Here is a 19,410-nt window from a genome sequence, read left to right on the forward strand (position 1 = left end):
TATATGTCAAGGGCTTTATGATCCTAACTAGCTATCACAGAGAAACTACTTTCATGAGTAGAAGCAACCTTACATTGACATTAGGGAAAATGTTTTCAATTATGTGCTGTATTAGGTTAAGTGGTTCTGAATTGCATCATTTTAAAATTAAATATATAAGGTCAGCTTTTCTACTCTGTTGACACCGCTGGAGATTCCACAGCAGTCAAATGTGGCAAAGGATGCTAAAATATATATCACATGTGCAGCAGATCTCCTGGAATGTGGTAGATATTTTTAATTGGAGTGTTTTTCAATAATCAGCTTGTTTTATTTAATAAACTTAGCTTCAGGTAACACTGATTCTTTTTTTTGTACAGGCCTGTTATGTGCAGAAATGTTCGCTACAACTGTAGAGTGATCTTTTTAAACAAGTATGTATTTCTTATCTAGATAATACCTTTTATAGTCACAGGTTAGGTTAACTTCTTTGTATATAGTTATCAATCGAAAACAAATCATATGTGAACACATTTATATTTAAAGGGGCAACACCAGCTTCATACCTGTTAATTTCAAAGAGATGGGCAATTTTTGTGAACTTTCTATTTACAATCACGTCTTACTTCTTAATGTAAATATCAAAGATTCCCACTGCTGTGTGATGGACCTACGAAGCCAAGAGAGGAAGCTGAAACAGGCCGACTATGCAAGGGGAAACAGTGAAAATGACTGTATATAAATTGCTGTCAAATATGCAAAGTAAACATACTGAAAAAATAAATAGAAACTTGGCATTTATTAATACTCATTTGCCTTTGTTACAGTGTAAGTACTTAAACCCTCTCTCCCACCTTTTTTTTTTTAAAAGGAAAATTCTTCTGATCAGGCCAAAGATGATACTGGCAAATACAGGAAATTACAGGGAACTTCGATGGTTTACCCCATGGAGCAGAGCACGGTGGGCTGTGTACAATGTACTACTGAGGCTGCTAAAAAGCATGGATTTGCCATTGCAGTTACAGCAAAGGGATTGAAATCCCCATGCCAATTCATTATTTCTACTGCAGGTTCAGCAGCAAGGGAAATTCATTTAAGCCACCTAATGGTATTTCATTTAGAAAGCTCTTTAAATAGGACTAAACTTGTATCCCATACAGCCATGCATGGAGGGGAGGCTCTTTAAAGAATAGAGAATCTGCTGCCAATGTGGCAGTGTCCTTCCCCTCCATACCACTTCCCCTGACTGCCTTCAAACCAAGCAGAATCGTTTCCGTGGAGTCTAGGGTTGGAAGGGTCCCCAGCCTGTTTAGGGATCTAAACCCACCTCCAGCTGGGTATCTTCTCTAGATGTTTACAGAAGATTCTACCTCAAGAATGGAGCATGGATTTCTGGCCGCCTTGCGGCACAATCCACATGCATTGATATAATGGTCCCTTCTGACGAATTCTATGAAACATCAGGTTAGCATTGACTGTAGCATTGAGTTCAAGCAGAAAATTTATTTCTGAGCATTGCTGATTTGTATAATTGTTTTAGGTTTGTGGAAGAATATTTTCTCCCCAGGATGATACAGGAGGTGACAGGACAGGTGAGTTTAAGGAATGTGTTTTCTGATTTTGTTTTAGTGTCAACTAGGCATAACTTAATAAAAAAGAACTTAATGACAGTAAAAACTGTTAGGCCAAATTCAGCTGTCAGTCACAATAGTGCAAATTCAGTGGTTTCAGTGAAGTTTGAGTTATTTGTGAGAATGAGTGAATAATTTAGTCTTATTTACTTAAATGTTAATGTTCTGCGGCAAGGCAAGAGGGTCCAAAGTTTGCCCAACAGAGGATCACTTTGGCTGCTTACCAGGAGCTGGAGGATCATACCTGAATTTCCCAAAATAGAACAGCTTTTTCCCCTTGCTTCATGCACAGGTGCAACCTGCAACAGTTGCATGTTACAGCACAAAGTGCTCCATCTTGATCTAAGTAGACAGCTCTGACTTATTGCCGCACCTTTATGTTAAATCTGAGGGTGGCTTCTAGAACTGCATGGGCTACCCCTGTTTTCCAGGATCTTTAATTAAAAAGAGATGGGCCTGAACCAAAACCCTAGCTCCTAACACCACTGGAACTCTGGGAGAGGTAAGAACCTGATCTGGATTTTTCAGTTTGGGCCTATCTCGAAGTAAAATCAGTTTGAGATTAGAGAATGTGCATTGTGCTTTTGCTTTGATACTAATTTTATGTAGTTCAATATTTTTATTTTTTGGGGATTAATTTTTTAACTCCTATAAGGCAATGCCCCCTGTTAAACATGCATGTCTGTGTTCTCTGTTTACCTCAGGAAACTGTTCCCTTTGGTGATGCAGTGCTAGCAACCAAAGATACATGCCTCGGGAGTGAAATCTGTGAAGAGCTGTGGGCACCAAAAAGGTAAGAAAACTCATGGTGATCGGGGAAGGCCCGGATGATTGGAAAAAAGCTAATGTAGTGCCCATCTTTAAAAAAGGGAAGGAGGAGGATCCAGGGAACTATAGGCCAGTCAGCCTCACCTCAGTCCCTGGAAAAATCACGGAGCAGGTCCTCAAGGAATCAGTTCTGAAGCACTTAGAGGAGAGGAAAGTGATCAGGAACAGTAAGCATGGATTCACCAAGGGCAAGTCATGCCTGACTAATCTAATTGCCTTCTATGATGAGATAACTGGCTCTGTGGATGAGGGGAAAGCAGTGGACATGTTATTCCTTGACTTTAGCAAAGCTTTTGATACGGTCTCCCATGGTATTCTTGCCAGCAAGTTAAAGTAGTATGGGCTGGATGAATGGACTATAAGGTGGGTAGAAAGCTGGCTAGATCATTGGGCTTAATGGGTAGTGATCAATGGCTCCATGTCTAATTGGCAGCCGGTATCAAGCAGAGTGCCTGGGTCTGGTTTTCTTCAATATCTTCATTAATGATCTGGAGGATGGCGTGGATTGCACCCTCAGCAAGTTTTCAGATGACACTAAACTGGGAGGAGTGGTATATATATGCTGGAGGGTAGGGATAGGATACAGAGGGACCTAGACAAACTAGAGGATTGGACCAAAAGAAATCTGATGAGTGCAGAGTCCTGCACTTAGGACGAGTGCAGAGTCCTGCACTTAGGATGGAAGAATCCCATGCACCACTACAGACCGAGTGGCTATGCAGCAGTTCTGTAGAAAAGGACCTAGGGGTTACAGTGGACGAGAAGCTAGATATGAGTCAACAGTGTGCCCTTGTTGCCAAGAAGGATAATGGCATTTTGAGCTACATAAGTAGGAGCATTGCCAGCAGATCGAGGGATGTAATCATTCCCCTCTATTCGGCACTGGTGAGGCTTCATCTGGAGTCCAGTTTTGGTCCCCACACTTCAAGAAGGATGTGGAAAAAATTGGAAAGAGTCCAGTGGAGGGCAACAAAAATGATTAGGGGGCTGGAGCACATGACTTATGAGGAGAGGCTGAGGGAACTGGGATTATTTAGTCTGCAGAAGAGAAGAATGAGGGGGGATTTGATAGCAGCTTTCAACTACCTGAAAGGGGGTTCCAAGGAGGATGGATCTAGACTGTTCTCAGTGGTGGCAGATGACAGAACAAGAAGCAATGGTCTCAAGTTGCAGTGGAGGAGGTTTAGGTTAGATATTAGGAAAAACTTTTTCACTAGGAGGGTGGTGAAGCACTAGAATGGGTTACCTTGGGAGGTGGTGGAATCTCCTTCCTTAGAGGTTTTTAAGGTCAGGCTTGACAAAGCCCTGGCTAGGATGATTTAGTTGGGGATTGGTCCTGCTTTGAGCATGGGGTTGGACTAGATGACTTCCTGAGGTCCTTTCCAACCCTGATATTCTATGATTCTATGAAGACAAAGAGATGAATGAAAAACAGGATGAACCATGTCCTGAAGCTGCCAGAAGGAGAGATGCCTCTGCAAAGCTCAGTTAATGTTCTTCTATGGAAAAATATCTTTCAGACAGTACCGGCATAATTTGGATTATCAAAACATAACAAGGAGCAAGAAATGCATGTGGGGGAGGGGTCTAAGTAAATGGGACAAAGAATTTTGTTGTCTTTATGTATTACAGTTTCAGTGTTGAGAACTCTGTGTGCCCAAGTCACTCCTTGGGATGACAGATAAACCTGAGAGTTTTAATTAACCAGTTTATGTATCAGGAGTTTCATTGTACTACAGTGTCTTCCAGGATAATACATATGGAACCAAACTTTTCCACTATGGTTTTGTGTGTCTTTTGAAGAATTAGGAAAGATACTCATTGCAACATTCCCACCTGGTGTTATCTAGACCGGTGATCTGCTAGGTCACTCCAATCCTTGACTCTGGGAGCCAGCCTTACCCTGCTTTGCTGTGAGAACCCCCAGTCCTGGGCTGTTCATGCACAGCCTCTGGCATGTAAGCTGCTCCAAGCTACTTGCAAGTGAATATCACTAGCTAATATCTCCAGTCCCAGAAACAACCATAGGAACCTCCGTCTTGCAGCGTCCAGTTATGCCTGCTGGACGCTGCAAGCTTATATGAGTGAGTCAGTTTAACAAAGAAATTGATATGTACCAGGCTTGTTCTCCCAAGGGGAGTCTCTGACACGCTTCAAAACAAATGCACTGCTTCAGGTAGAATAAACAGATTTATTAACTATGAAGATAGATTTAAAGTGATTATAAATCAAAGCATAAGAAGTCAGAATAAATAATAAATAAAATAAAAGCAAAACGCATTCTTAATGCTGTTCTTAACCCTTTCAGTGTCCTTACAAACTTAGATGGTTCTCACCATAGGCTGGCTGCTCTTCAGCCAGGCTCTCCCCTTTGATCAGCGCTTCAGTCGCTTGGTGGTGTCTGTAGATGTAGGTGGAAGAGAGAGAGCAGCATGGCAAATGCCTCTCCCTTTTATCATGTCCTTTCCTCCCTCTTGGCTTTGCTGCTCCCTTTCACTCCCCCCAGAGTTAGGTGAGCATAAGAGCTTGTCTACGCTTACATTTTATAGCGCTCTAAGTTGCTGGCTCACGGGTGTGAAAAATGACCCCCCTGAGTGCAGCACATCTGAGTGCTTTAAAGCGCTAGTGTGGACAGGCTCTGAGCTAATCGCCTTGTGGAGGTGGATTACCAGGAGCGCTGGGAGAGTATTCTCCCAGCGCTCGTGCGCGACCACACTCACACTTCAAAGCGCTGCTGCGGGAGCGCTCCCACAGTAGCGCTTTGAAAGTTTCCAGTGTAGCCATGCCCTTAGTCTCTTCAAGCAAGGTTGATCAATTCCCCTGGTGTGGCCTCATGCAGTTGAGTCATTGCATCGTAGCTCCCTTGCTTGACACCGCACCTAGGCGTTGGTTACTTTCCTTGCTGTTGCCTCTGGGGAGCTAATGTCTGGCTGATTCCCCAACTTACAGCATGCTTTAGTGACCACCATACAACAAAATTCTCATAACTTCATATGAATTAATGATATACATATATGGATAGAGAAATGGATTGAGCAGCAGATAACCTTTCCCCTGATACCTTACAAGGCATGCTTTATACGTAAGATCACGATTATATGAAAATGAGGAATATGAGGGTTACAGCACATTCCCCCAAGGTATAGAATGTCACACTCGAATGATGAGCCTGATAGTGGTGTTACTTACATTGGTGTAAATCAAGAGAAATTCTTTAACATCACAGTGGTGTAAGTGAGATCACTATCAGGCCACTTATCTGCAAAGGAGACTCCCAATCATTGTACCATATTCAGAGAACCTAACTAATTTCCACACTGCAGAATTTTACCTCCCTCATGATATCACTTGCACACTCACCTACAGGTGTATTATTCACTCTTTAATTTAGGTTTTATTCATTTTTAATGATCAGTTTTATTTTTTTTAAATTTAATAGTGCAGGCAGTGCATAGCGAAATAGCTGAAGCTAACTCAGGACATGCAAAATTCAAGACATACTATTTAAAGGGTATTCAGTTGAAGCTCTGGAAATTTCTTTCCTGCTTATGGGGAAAGTGAATTCCAGTGCACAGTTAAGTGCCCTTTAAATAGTGTGTCCTGAATTCTGTTGTTTTAATTTTTAAATTCCTTAGACTTTTTTATAAGAGTTTTTTCTGTTCTCCTGTAGAGGTTTAAAATTCTTTATAAGGGAGAAACTACCTAGGGTCCAGGTCTTTTCAGATTAGCAGGCAGGACTGGAGAACTAATTGACATGCAGGGGAAACAGTGAAACTGACTATAATACAAAATGCTGTCAGATGCATAAATTAAACAAATAGGAAAAAAAATGTAAATGTTTCTCTAAACTCTTTCAGTTCTAGTCATCCTTTGTTCCTTGTAGCTATAGAAGGTGCAAAATTTTCAAATGTGTTTGATTGTCCTTTTAATATCAGTATATTTTCAACCAATTTCCTATAAAAATAATTTTTTAAAAAATGCAACATGCTCGTTTTCTCATTTCCATGTCATGTGACTGTAGTCGATCTATTTGTGTTGTGCGGTTTGCTGAGAAGGAGAGAGGAGACCTATGGACCTTGGAGGAATGCTTTAATTCCCTCAATGTTAGAAATCTTCTTTCGTCTCAAAGAAGGATCATCTTATCTTTTTGCTTCGCTGGGATCAAGATATTCAGATATAGGAACAGGTGACTTCCTTTGAATTAGAAGGATGGCATTTGATGATCAAAGCCCCTCCTTTTCCCTGGGAACCAGTCCATCCATGACAAAGGAATAGTGCTATGCAGGGAAATAAATATGATGCTTTAGCAAATATTTCCATTATTTGAACTAACCAAGACACACATTAAACTGGCAGTGGACTACTCTAGGCATGGCAAAGAGTTGTCATTAGTTGCCACTAATTTTAAGTGACACAGAGGAAATGCCAGATGAGTATTGTACTGTTGTTTATTTTTACAGCCCTCATATTGAAATGGGGCTTGATGGGGTGGAGATCTTCACTAATTCGTCAGGGAGTCACCATGTGCTGCGGAAAGCTCACACCCGTGTGAATGTGGTAAATTCTGCAACAGCAAAGGTAGGTCTTTTTAAAGACCAACTCATCTTTTCATTACTTAGCCCAGTTTTTCAGGGTAGTCTCCTCTACTCTGACAGGGCATAGTGTTTTGCGCCTGTGCTAGTAATTAAGCTTGATGGCATTGGAAAGCTGAATCTGTCGTCCTCTTCTTTTCATATAATCTACAAAGGAGAGTCAGCAAAATCTTAAACCAGGATGTATTTAATTAAACCAAGCCCCAGGGATGTGAGATCCAAAGATTGGGCACCTTTGATTCTTCTCTATCTTGGTTCCTTTTTTAAAAAAACAAACAAACAAAAAACTATAACAATAAAGAGACAAAACCACCATTCAAAGTGACTAATTATTTTACTGTTGAAAGCATGAAATGTTTTATCCACTGTATGCCACCGCACCTTGTCTTTTTGCCTTCAGAGGTTTATAACTGCGGTGGAGATGAGCAAGATGATGATTTTTTCTCAAGGAAATTATTTTTTAAAAATAAAGATGTTAAGATGTTTTGCATTTTTTTATATCTAAAACTCACCTTATTTTAAAAGAAAAAATACATATTCAGTCATTAGGCAAAAACTAGATTTGTTTTTAATAGAGATTGGGGTGAGGGAGAAACAAACCCATGAATGGCAAGCTAAGCCATGAAAAGTGATTGGTATGTGTATGACTGTCTCTTCATAGTAATTTAACATGCTTTGCTTGCTTAACAATGTCAGCTGTGCCCCAAGACATCCAAACATAATTTCTTCCTCATTTTGCCAAGCCCTCTGTTATAAAGAATTGTTGTTTTTGTAACACCCCCACATCCTGAATTTTGAATTTCAGTTCTAAAGTATAGGCCTCTACTACTTGAACTAAAGGGGCAACTCCATCTGGCGGTAACAGCCATCTGAGGGAGATGTAACATATGTAGCCAGTGTGTTGTATTATTTGTTTTCACAGGGCCCTACAAAGTGCTGAGCACTTTTTTCAAATGAAAAGGAAGGAATGGTCCCTAAATTAGCCACAGTGTAAAGATGGAGAGTGGACTTGGGGGGGGGGGGGTGTCAAAAGAAACCAGTAGTTTTGCCTTTTAACATTCCATAGTTTTCAAACTGTTATATTTTGGGAAAAAATATAATACATTTTTTTCTTCTTAGAATGGTGGGATTTATGTCTTAGCCAATCAGAAAGGCTGTGATGGTGATCGTCTGTACTATGATGGTTGTGCCATGATTTCTATGAATGGAGACACTATTGCTCAAGGATCCCAGTTTTCACTGAATGATGTGGTAATAAATTCAGGCTGACTGACACTGTGAGATTCATTTCACTCCTTGGTCTCCCTCAGCCTAGCATTGCTATCCTTTTCTCAGACCTTGTTGCAAGGTGAAGTCAGTGGGACTGCTTCTATGCTGAGGCTTTTCAGAAATTCTCCCGCCATTGGTCTAGCACAGGTTCAATTCCATTGGTGCTAGGTTGGCTGGATGCCCTAATGTAGACCAAGCAAGTACCTTTTTACCAAGTTATCCAACCCTGCTCCAAGGGGGTCTAGATGTCATATTGGTAAAATAATTGCCTGCCCCCAATCCACACCAGCACTTCTTTTTTTGTCTGCAGTGATGGAGCTGCAGGAGGGGAAGAATTTCTGAAAAGCCTCATGTAGATGAGGCCTGGAGGTTTGGATATTGTGCTGAGGAGCAGGCCTTGTTGGTTTATATGTGCTTATTTAAGCAGTTGGACACACAGGTGTCAATTAGAATGTAATAATTATAGGCTTAATTTTGCAAACCCTTATGCAAACAAGAAATTTGTTAAGTCAGTATGAACTTTCTCATGTAGAGATTGTGGGATAGTCTATTTGTCCAGTGCATTCAGTATAAATTGTTCTTATTTAATTCATGTGAGGAATCCTATTGAAGTCACTGGTCCTTCACTCATGAGTAGATTGAGCAGGAAATATCTACAGTGGAAATGGCTGTATCCCTTTTTAAACAGTTCTTTGTACCATATATTTGGGTTTGAAAAGCCATTCTGTACCTGTGTCAGAGGTCTAATTTTAAATGCCTTTCCCCAGGAAGTCTTGGTTGCTACACTGGATTTGGAAGATGTTCGAAGTTATAGGGCAGAAATTTCATGTCGTAACCTAGAGGTAAGCATTCTTCAAATGTGTGAACTTGTGCTCTTTGATGAATTTCAATAAGTCATTGAGTCAACACATTTTCAATTATTGAAAGAGACTGTTGAAATACTTTGGTTTCTGCAGTATTCCAGTATTATCTGGGAACATGCTTTTATAGATAAATGCTACATTAAAACTGATGACTTCCCAAATGTTCTATTCTATTAATTAGGCAAGCAAAGTGAATTCCTATCCCAGAATAAAAGTGAATTTTGCTCTGTCGTGTTCTGATGATATATGTGTACCTACCTGTGAGCCAATCCAGTGGAGATATCATAGTCCTGAGGAAGAAATCTGGTAGGCATAAATGAGGTGGGGAAATGAATTTACTCAAAATAAAAATATAGTCTGTTGCATAGTTTATTGGTAAGGTTAAAAAAATTTGGAGACTAAAATTATTTCTTGATGGTGTGCGACCATCTTCTAGTGGAGAAGTGTCTAAACAAAGGAGATCAATAAAGATGGATTTTTAAATATGAAATAGTTCTTATCTTATAACTGTTCTGGAATATTTATTAGGGCTGTTGATTAATCGCAGTTAACTCACGTGATTAATTCAAAAAATTAATCGCGATTAAAAAAGTTAATCGCGATTAATTGCAATAGAATACCAATTGAAATGTATTACATATTTTTGGATGTTTTTCTACATTTTCAAATATATTTATTTCAATTACAACAGAATACAAAGTGTATAGTGCTCACTGTATTTTATTTTTATTAGAAATATTTGCACTCTTAAAATGATAAAATAGTATTTTTCAACTACCCTCATACAAGTAGTGTAGTGCGATCTCTTTATCGTGAAAGTGCAACTTACAAATGTAGATTTTTTTTTTGTTACATAACTGCATTCAAAAACAAAACAATGTAAAACTTTAGAGCCTATAAGTCCACTCAGTCCTACTTCACGTTCAGCCAGTGGCTAAGACAAACAAGTTTGTGTACATTTACAGGAGATAATGCTGCCTGTGTTTTACTTACAGTGTCACTTGAAAGTGAGAACAGGTATTCGCATGGCACTTTTGTAGCCCGCATTGCAAGTATTTACATGTCAGATATGCTAAACAAGGGGTGGTCAATCTGTGGCTCCGGAGCCACATGCGGTTCTTCAGAGGTTAATATGCACCTCCTTGCATAATCGCTGACTCAAAGGTTGGAGCTACAGATGCTAATTTTCCAGTGTGGTGTGGGGTGCTCATTGCTCAACCCCCTGCTCTGCCCCAGGTCCTGCCACCACTCCACCCCTTCTCCCAAAGTCCCTGCCTCTTCCCCCGAGCCTGTCATGCTCTCGCTCCTCCCTGCTCCGCACCAGAGCCTCCTGCGCACTGCAAAACAGCTGATTGCAGCGGGTGGGAGGGAGTGGGAGGCGTCGATTGGCAGGGCTGCTGGTGGGCGGGAGGCGCTGGGGGCTGGAAGGGGTTAGCGGATGGGGGTGGCTGCTGACATATTACTGTGGCTCTTTGGCAATGTACATTGGTAAATTCTGGCTCCTTCTCAGGCTCAGATTAGCCACTCCTGTGCTAAACATTCATATGCCCCTTCATGCTTCGGCCACCATTCCGGAGGACATGCTTCCATGCTGATGACGCGCGTTAAAAAAATAATGCGTTAATTAAATTTGTGACTGAACTCCTTGAGGGAGAATTGTATGTCTCCTGCTCTGTTTTACCCACATTTTGCCATGTATTTCATATTGTAGCAGTCTTGGATGATGACCCAGCATGTTGTTCATTGGGTAAGGAATGGTGTCCCTAGCTCTGTTTGTCAGAGGGTGGAGATGGATGGCAGGAGAGAGAGATCACTAGATCATTATCTGTTAGGTTCACTCCCTCTGGGGCACCTGGCATTGGCCACTGTCAGTAGACAGGATACTGGGCTAGATGGACCTTTGGTCTGACCCAGTATGGCCGTTCTTATGTTCTTAAGAACACTTTCACTGCAGATTTGACAAAATGCAAAGAAGGTACCAATGTGAGATTTATGCAAAGAAGGTACCAATGTAAAGATAGCTACAACACTGGACCCAGGGTTTCAGAATCTAAAGTGCCTTTCAAAATCTGAGAGGGATGAGGTGAGGAGCATGCTTTCAGAAGTCTTAAAAGAGCAACATGCCAATGCAGAAACTACAGAATCCGAACCACCAAAAAAGAAAATCAGACTTCTGCTGGTGGCATCTGACTCAGACGATGAAAATGAACATATGTCGGTCCACACTGCTTTGGATTGGAATGGTGGTTGAAGCATGAAGGGATATATGAATCTTTAGAGCATCTGGCAAGTAAATATCTTGTGACGCCGGCTATGACAATGCCATGCGAATGCCTGTTCTTACTTTCAGGTGACATTGTAAGAAGCGAAAAGCATTATCTCCTGCAAATGTAAACACGCTTGTTTGTCTGAGCGATTGGCTGAATGTGAAGTAGGACAGAGTGGACTTGTAGGGTCTAAAGTTTTACATTGTTTTCTTTTTGAATGCAGTTTTTTTGTACATAATTCTACATTTCTAAGTTCAACTACAATACTTTAATGGGGGAATTGAAAAATACTATTTCTTTTGTTTTTTTACAGTGCAATATTTGTAATTAAAAATAGATATAAGTGAGCAATATACACTTCGTATTCTGTGTTGTAATTGAAATAGATATTTTTGAAAATGTAGAAGACATCCAAAATATTTAAATAAATGGTATTCTATTATTGTTTAATAGCACGGTTAATCATGGTTAATTTTTTTAATCTCTTGACAGCCTTAATATTTGTATTTTGTAACTTTCAGCCTTGGCCCTGCATGTTGGCTTTGGGACTACTTAAGACGCAGTGAGCAGGTAAGAACTCTTTTCAACATTGTCTTTCTATGTTTTAACCATAAGAACAGTATAGGTAGCTTGCCTCTACCTAGATCTCTTTAGAGCAAGATTATTCTGGGAGACTTTTCACTAGTATCTTCAGTTCAAGCTTAAAGCACTTATTCAAGGTATGTCTAACTGTTCTCTTCAAATCTGTTAGTGCTCAGTCCTGCTTTCTTTAAATTCAATAACAAAACAAAAAAAATTGACAAAGTGGGTTTTTGGGGGGGTTTTTTTTTTTGGTAACCTAAGTTGGTGCTCCAGTTTCCTGCAAGCAACATACTTTTAATGGCATGATAAAAAATGGCATCCTTTCTACACTGTCCCCAGAAACAATACACCAGTTTCATTGCTGACTTACACCCTTGCAATCTGATTAAACTCAATGGAATTGTGTAGGGTGTAAATCAGCACTGAATCTGGCCAGATTGTTTAGGATCCCTCAAGAGAAATTCCTTCTAAGAGCTTCATTCATGAATCTGTTTTCTTTGTGTATTCATATTGCTGTTGATTTTTTTCTTTTGCTTCTGCTTGGTTTTGGGCCCTCTTTTCATCCCTAACCCTAAGCAAAAAAAAAAAAAAAATCAACAGCAACATGAATGCAATCCTATCACACAAGTACTGAATTGTGTTGCTTGTATTCATGCCAGTTCTGGGCTTGCTCCTGCATCCATTGAAATCCAGTAGAATACTCATATTGACTTCTATGGGAGTAAGACTGGGCCCATTATGGCTGTTATGGGGATAAGTGTATTACTCATGCTTTCCCTGTAACATGAAAATGGAGGGTGACTATCATATAAACTATTGATGAATAGGACAGTGAATTTAAGATTTAACCCACACCACCAGTTTATTGCATCTGCAACCTATTCAACCATTGCTAACGCGCACACAGATGAAATCTCAGTAGTAGTTGAGAGCCTACAGAGACACAGGAAAAAGTACTAGCCAGTTACAGCTCTCTAAAAATAGGAGGTCCATAACTATAAAGAAAACATACAGCATCCATTACAAGGTAACTGCTTTTACCATTCCTTCTCAGGAATGGTAAAAGCACCTTCCAGCTTCTCAAAAGCCATTTTAAGTAGATGGACAAAGAAAAGTGCCAAACACACATACTAGCAGTTTGATTCCAAAGATCATGTTTTGAAATAAGCAGAGGATCACATTAAGCAATGATCCAAATTAAACAGAGTGGATTGGACGCTAAGAACTCCATCCTTCTTAATTAGCTTTCCTTAACCACACTAGAGAGTGAGGACCTGTTCAGCAGCTTTTTCTAGCCATCAGAGTAAAGGGTTTAACCTGAGACTTGGCTTGGTTAGCCAATGCAAAGTGATAAGGGTGTGAAATGCTTTGCTAGATCTGTTTTCCAATGAAGTACTACCAGAATTGGCTGGCCCTGCTGGCTGGAGCATGCATAACTCACCTGAGGGAGGACGCAGGAATAGGCTCAAAATATTGTTTCTGAAGGGTAAAATATGTTTTTACAATGGCAGTTCTCACAGCTTTTCCATTGTTTGCTGTTTAAGGCAGGATTTCTCCTACCACTTAGTGGTGGAATTGACAGCTCTGCTACAGCTTGCATTGTGTACTCCATGTGTCGCCAGGTTTGCCTTGCAGTCAAGAATGGAAGTAAGTTGGGGTGTGTGTGTGTGTGTCCTTGTCAAAGTAATCAAACTTGCTAATGGTTAGAGGTAAATGAATATTAGCCATTAGTACAGTACATAAGGTGCAACATACTGGTTATGTGCTTAATCAGAGATCAGGCCCTACCTTTTCAGTGGAGTGTCTTAGATGCCTTTTGAGAAACCCAGCCAAAATGTGGATCCAGATTTCAAAGATCCCCCAAATTGTATTTATGGGGTTTGGTCAGCTATGAAACTCAGGCTATGTCTACACTTATGGCGTGTGGAGTACACATGCAGCATGCCTGCTAGCGGGGGCATAAATAGCAGTGTAAATAGTGAGGCATGGCTTAGGTGAATAGAATAGAGCACCCAGCATGCCTGAACCTTGACTCTCTATGTGCCCAAGTAGTGCCTCCCACGTCAACACTGCTATTTTTAACAGTGTAGTGTTCCACTGCCTCCCTGCTGCCAGAGCCTTTCCCTGCCATAGTGTAAAGCTGCAGTGGGGGGAGAGAAGGGGGAAGAGCAGCAGGGAAGATGGGCTTCAGCAGGAGATGACCGCAGGGAAGGGCTCTGGCAGAGGGGAGCTACCAGAGCCTTGCCCCACCGCCTTCCACTGCCAGGGCCTGTCACTGCCGTGTGTAGCTACATGTGTAGTGCATGTCTTCACTTATGGGCAGTGCATAGAATACACAGCCATGGATCTGGATTATTCTTTGGATTTACTATCCAAACTTTGGGATGTTTGGGTCTGGTGTTCCAGTTTATTGTGGGAGAGTTTATTCATTTTGGGTGAAATTCAACTGTGTACATCGGCCAGCACAGTTCTTAAGCAGCGCTTAAGTCTCACACATGTGCTTAAGGAAAGTTAAGCCCTGAAATTGTGTTGAAATAGTTCATAAACTTTGAGCTAGTCCTTTGTATTGGATTAGCATTTCATCCTTTATGAAGCCTCTTTGTAATACATGGGACAAAACTTTTTTATATTTATAGACGCAAAACCAGCAGCAAACTCAATAATTCTCTTTGATGGAATTGAGAACGTTTGAAATGCCAGCAAATGAAGTGTTACCTTATTTTGTGAAGGGCTGTTGTGAGGCTTAGTTCCTTTATGATTGTAAAGTGCTTTGAAATTCTCTAATGATTCATGCTGTGGAAGAGCAAAATATAATTAGCAGTAGTACAAGGTATTTGTGATGGTTCATCTCCTTTCTCCTTTTACTGGATTTCCTGCAGATCAAGATGTGCTGGCCGACGTACGTAGGATAGTGAATGATGAGACCTACACTCCTGAGGATTCCCAGGAATTCTGTGGACATATCTTCACCACTTGTTACATGGCTAGCGAGAACTCCTCCCAGGATACATACAATAGGGCCAAATTGTTGGCTGAACAAATAGGCAGGTATAGAATAAGAAATGCTTGGATTAAATAATGTTGCAGTTAAGATTTCATATACAGCTTCAGGTTTTCTAAAAGACCAGTATCTGAGTAATAAGGGTGGTAAGTAGAATATTACAGCCTTAATACCTGAGTGTATGTGTGGGGGTGGGCATTAGAAACATTTGGGGAAGAACATGGAAACCAATCAACTGAACTTGAAAAGTCTGCGCTCCAGGCTCCCCAAGTCTAGAAGCCAGATATTAGGTGGTGGCAGGCTTTAGTGCCTTACCCCTTTGTCCTTGATTTACATGCTAGAGAATTGAGGGATTGCTTATTTTCTTCACATAAGGAAGACAAAGTTAAAATCATTTGTTTTATACTGTTTTACCTAGTCCGAAGCATGCAAAGTGATTTACTTGTGCTTGTAATCTTCTCAGCTATCATATAAATCTAAACATAGATGTGGCAGTGAAAGCCATTGTGGGGATTTTCAGTATGGTGATGGGCAGATCTCCCCAGTTTCGTGTCTGTGGAGGGAGCAGCAGGGAAAATCTGGCACTACAGAATGTGCAGGTATGCTTTTGTTTTCCCCAAAGGATTCAGCCCACATAATCCTTCTTATACTAACATTTGGGGATTCAGTGACACTGGGTTGTGGTGTTCACTAGTCACCTGTAGAGACTGCAGTTCTACATGTGGCTTAGTTCTGAAGTATACTGGGCTCATCGTAGTTATTAGTGGATATTTTAATTTGACTTCGAATTCTGTGTTATGAAGGAGAAAGTAGTTTGCTTTGTAAATCTGCTTTATTTCTCAATTTGATTTGTAGGCTAGAATAAGAATGGTCCTTGCCTACTTGTTTGCTCAGCTGAGTCACTGGGCTCGCGGGATGTCTGGCGGGCTTCTAGTGCTCGGATCAGCCAATGTGGACGAAAGGTGGGCGAATATTGGAAATCTATTAAGTCATCGGGAGTCAAATTCACTGCAGTCTTTTGTAACTCCACTGGATGCCAGTATATACCAATGCCCCAGGAAATATACTTAATTTAAGAATAAAATGAGTGTACTGGAATCAATGAAACTATGAACTGAACCAAATCAGTCGACATTTTTTAGATGCCCATTTGAGAATTGGTGCAGTCATTTGATAAAAAGAACAGCTGTTCCTTTCTCAGCAACCTTCTGTAGCGAAGGTGACCCATATAGTAAATAGAAAACAAAAGTGACACTAATATTTTGTGTCTTTTGATGACTTTGTTATTAGAGACTTTAAAAACAAACAAACAAAAAACCCCCAACAACTTTGGAAGCCATGCCATATACTTTAAAAAATCAGGACCAAGTTTAGTAGCTTGGTCATAGTATGGTGGGGCATCACAAAGGACAAAGGTGACCTGTGACCATGGGAGCCTGAAAAGGTGGGATTTTAGTTGCTATTGAGGTAAGTAAGGCAGTATTTTAGTTGTTTTTGTGTGAAATGCCCTGCTTCATTGGTTGGTGGAGGCATCACAGTTAGATTTACAGTTTGCAGATCCTCAAGTTGTAAATGTGGGAGTTGGGCGTGAATACACTGCAGTGTAATACAAACCAACAGTCAGACATATTTAAGTAAGCCCAGGGTTAGTGGGACTCACGTTAGCTGACTTGTGTTACAGAACCCTGGGCTTAAGTGTCTACATTGTATTTAAACCCTATATTAAGACTTGTCTACCCTATGCTCTAACCTAGGGCTCGGGCATCCACATTGCAGTGCGCAGACCTGAGTCAAAGTTACCATATCCCAAAGTCTCCTAAAATGTGGCCACTCTAGTACTAGGACTGTGCTGCACTGTGGGAAAACTTTACTGCCTGCCCTGCATGTTTTACATGCTGGAGAATTGAGGGGTTGTTGTTACAGGAATAGCCCACCAAACCCATTGCAAACCCAGGAGGCTCTCTGATGGTATGCTTGTAGATGGGTGATCAGAAGAGAATGGGTTAATGCTGACCTGAGCTGCTACTGTTCGCTAAGGGTAGCAGGGAGTGGCTTCCCTTTTCAGTAGCGTGGACTACAGATTGTTGGGATAGAGAGGACTAAGGAAGTTGTCCCATGGAATTGTGGGATACTTTTGGATGAGTTCCAGGACCCAAGTCAAGCAGCCCTGCATCTACACTGCGAAGCAATAGGGCTTGGACCCTGGTCCTGGTTTGACTAGAGCTTTGACCCTAGAGCTCTGCAGAGTCCTGGGACCCTGGGTCAGTGTAATTGGAGTGCAGACACAAGGAGGCATTGGCTTAAGCCTGGGCTCAAGCATAGGCCTATGTTGCAGTGTAGACATTAGAGACCCCAACCAAGATCAGGGCCCCTTTAGTCCAGGCTCTGTACAGACACACTGTGCATTGAAACTATCCCTGCCCAGAGAGTTTACAGTCCAGACAGAGGCATAGAGACTTTCCCAAAGTCATGGTGAAGCTCAGAGGCGGAGCCCACAGCTCCCAAGTCCTAGTTCAGTGTCCTCTTCACTGGACCATCTTGCCTCTCCACAGAGTAGCCTGTAAATTACTTACCCCACTGATTTCCCAAGAAGGTGAGATCAGGTGAGTCTCTGAGTGGTTGGATTATCCAGGAAAGTTGAGACGTCAAGAGGGAAGGGCCCTAAGAAGTGCTAGTCCTGGGAGGCAGTCAGCCTACATTGCTTCAGAAAATACAGTCTTCATTTTGTTTTTATTTTATTATTTTATTAATACATACAATGCTAACTGCGGTTGCAGTAGGTATTAAAATATTATCACCTCCCTGCCAGAGACCTAATGATCATTAGAGTAGCACTACCACGTCCGAACATTAATCAGTTTACCTCTTAATGTCCCAATGACTTTAAAAAACGGATAGCCTTATAAATACACATGAAAACATAAAAGGCCCTATTTCTAGGATTTTGGTTGTTATATAAAGTTCCTTATTCTCTTTCAGTCTTCACGGATACTTGACTAAGTACGATTGCTCCAGTGCTGATATAAATCCTATTGGTGGAATCAGCAAGACTGACTTGAGAAATTTCATACAGTATTGTATGGAAAACTTCCAGCTTACAGCACTCAGAAGGTGAGTGGTAAAGTAATGATTCATGACTGGTGAAACTGTGCTAGCATCCATACTCCTCTTCCTCTCCTACAGTGTGTGCTCATCTGTAACATAAAGGAACCCCAATTCTGAATCTCTGATGCCACTGTAATACATGTGATAAATAATAATAACTTCCGTGTTTAAATGTGGTTGCAGCTAGTACATTTTTCCTTATCAGTGTGGACAGAGATTTTTCTCTGAAACCCAGGCAGCCTAGTAGCACTATTAATATTGGCCATCTATACGTACCAAATCTCTTTTGTCTTTAGCATAGCTTTAAAACAAGGATATATGATGGTTCTTGCAAAATACATCCAAGTGAATATTTGTCAAGGAAGTTGTGTCATAAATGTTCTAGCAACTATATTTAAACATGATTGCTACTAGGGCTGTGTCTACACTAGGGTTTATTTTTTGGCAACTTTTCTTCTATCATTGCTAACGCCAACTGGTCGTAACACCATTGGGGGTGCTAGTGGAGACAATGCTGCCGTGACGGCCTAAGTTTTTACACGATGTTATTTAAATGGGACGGTGTTAATGTGGTCAGCTTCAGGAGCTGTTCTATAATAGCTTTCCCAATGTTGTTACCATCAGGGGAGCTTCAACCGTGAGAGACTCTTGGCAAAAACTCATTGTAGGCAAGGCTAAGCTCTTTTTCAGCCTTAGCCTGGACAGGGATTTAGATGGATGCAAGACTGTTTGCTGTTTCTGTGAATGTAGCACAAACTATTGAAAACTTCAGTTGCATAACTGATTGTTGCTGTGCTTGAATCCTGAGGTCCTTATTCCATTTATACTCAGATTTGATTCAGGCAAATATATGATGACTGTGATTTTACTATAGGCATCACCCTGTGCACCTGGGAGAGCTTTTGGCACAAATAGCAGTAGTCTAGTAGATGTCCCATTTTCTTTTCACGGTCATTTTGCAGGTTGTGCTCCCGAAATGGACTTAAATAAAGCACTTGATGTTTAGCAGCTAACGTGATTGGTTTGAATGAATGCTTTTTCCTACACAGTATTATGTCCGCTCCACCAACTGCAGAGTTAGAGCCCCTTGCGGATGGACAAGTGTCTCAAACTGATGAGGTAATGGGCAGTGACTTTAAAAAGCTCTGGTAAGCCTTATTCACAACTTGTATTTTGTTCAGTAGTGGAGAGGGGCAGCATCGCCGGACTATGACCAAGATAAGTTTCTCTCCCTTTGAATGGTCTCATAAGCCATTCCACAAAACAGCTCTGTAAACATTAATATCTGGCAGC

At 41.0% G+C, this 19,410-nt stretch overlaps 1 protein-coding gene across 2 annotated transcripts in view; it reads left to right on the forward strand.

Moving 5' to 3' along the window:
• Nucleotides 1–19,410, forward strand: part of NADSYN1 (NAD synthetase 1) — a 28,166-nt gene that overhangs the window by 3,708 nt on the left and 5,048 nt on the right. Inside the window, exons 4-18 of one of the 2 annotated variants that reach the window (XM_073347864.1) lie at nucleotides 360–413; nucleotides 851–940; nucleotides 1,520–1,571; nucleotides 2,315–2,403; nucleotides 6,899–7,016; nucleotides 8,150–8,281; nucleotides 9,067–9,141; nucleotides 9,344–9,468; nucleotides 11,951–11,999; nucleotides 13,556–13,658; nucleotides 14,891–15,059; nucleotides 15,476–15,611; nucleotides 15,868–15,974; nucleotides 17,992–18,123; nucleotides 19,167–19,236. In XM_073347864.1, coding sequence (XP_073203965.1) covers nucleotides 360–413; nucleotides 851–940; nucleotides 1,520–1,571; nucleotides 2,315–2,403; nucleotides 6,899–7,016; nucleotides 8,150–8,281; nucleotides 9,067–9,141; nucleotides 9,344–9,468; nucleotides 11,951–11,999; nucleotides 13,556–13,658; nucleotides 14,891–15,059; nucleotides 15,476–15,611; nucleotides 15,868–15,974; nucleotides 17,992–18,123; nucleotides 19,167–19,236 — 1,501 coding nt within the window. The remainder of the gene's footprint in view (nucleotides 1–359; nucleotides 414–850; nucleotides 941–1,519; nucleotides 1,572–2,314; nucleotides 2,404–6,898; nucleotides 7,017–8,149; nucleotides 8,282–9,066; nucleotides 9,142–9,343; nucleotides 9,469–11,950; nucleotides 12,000–13,555; nucleotides 13,659–14,890; nucleotides 15,060–15,475; nucleotides 15,612–15,867; nucleotides 15,975–17,991; nucleotides 18,124–19,166; nucleotides 19,237–19,410) is intronic. The other variant, XM_073347865.1, reaches the window with a different exon arrangement.

Source organism: Lepidochelys kempii, chromosome 6 (assembly GCF_965140265.1).
Source record: "Lepidochelys kempii isolate rLepKem1 chromosome 6, rLepKem1.hap2, whole genome shotgun sequence".
NCBI lineage: Eukaryota > Metazoa > Chordata > Testudines > Cheloniidae > Lepidochelys > Lepidochelys kempii.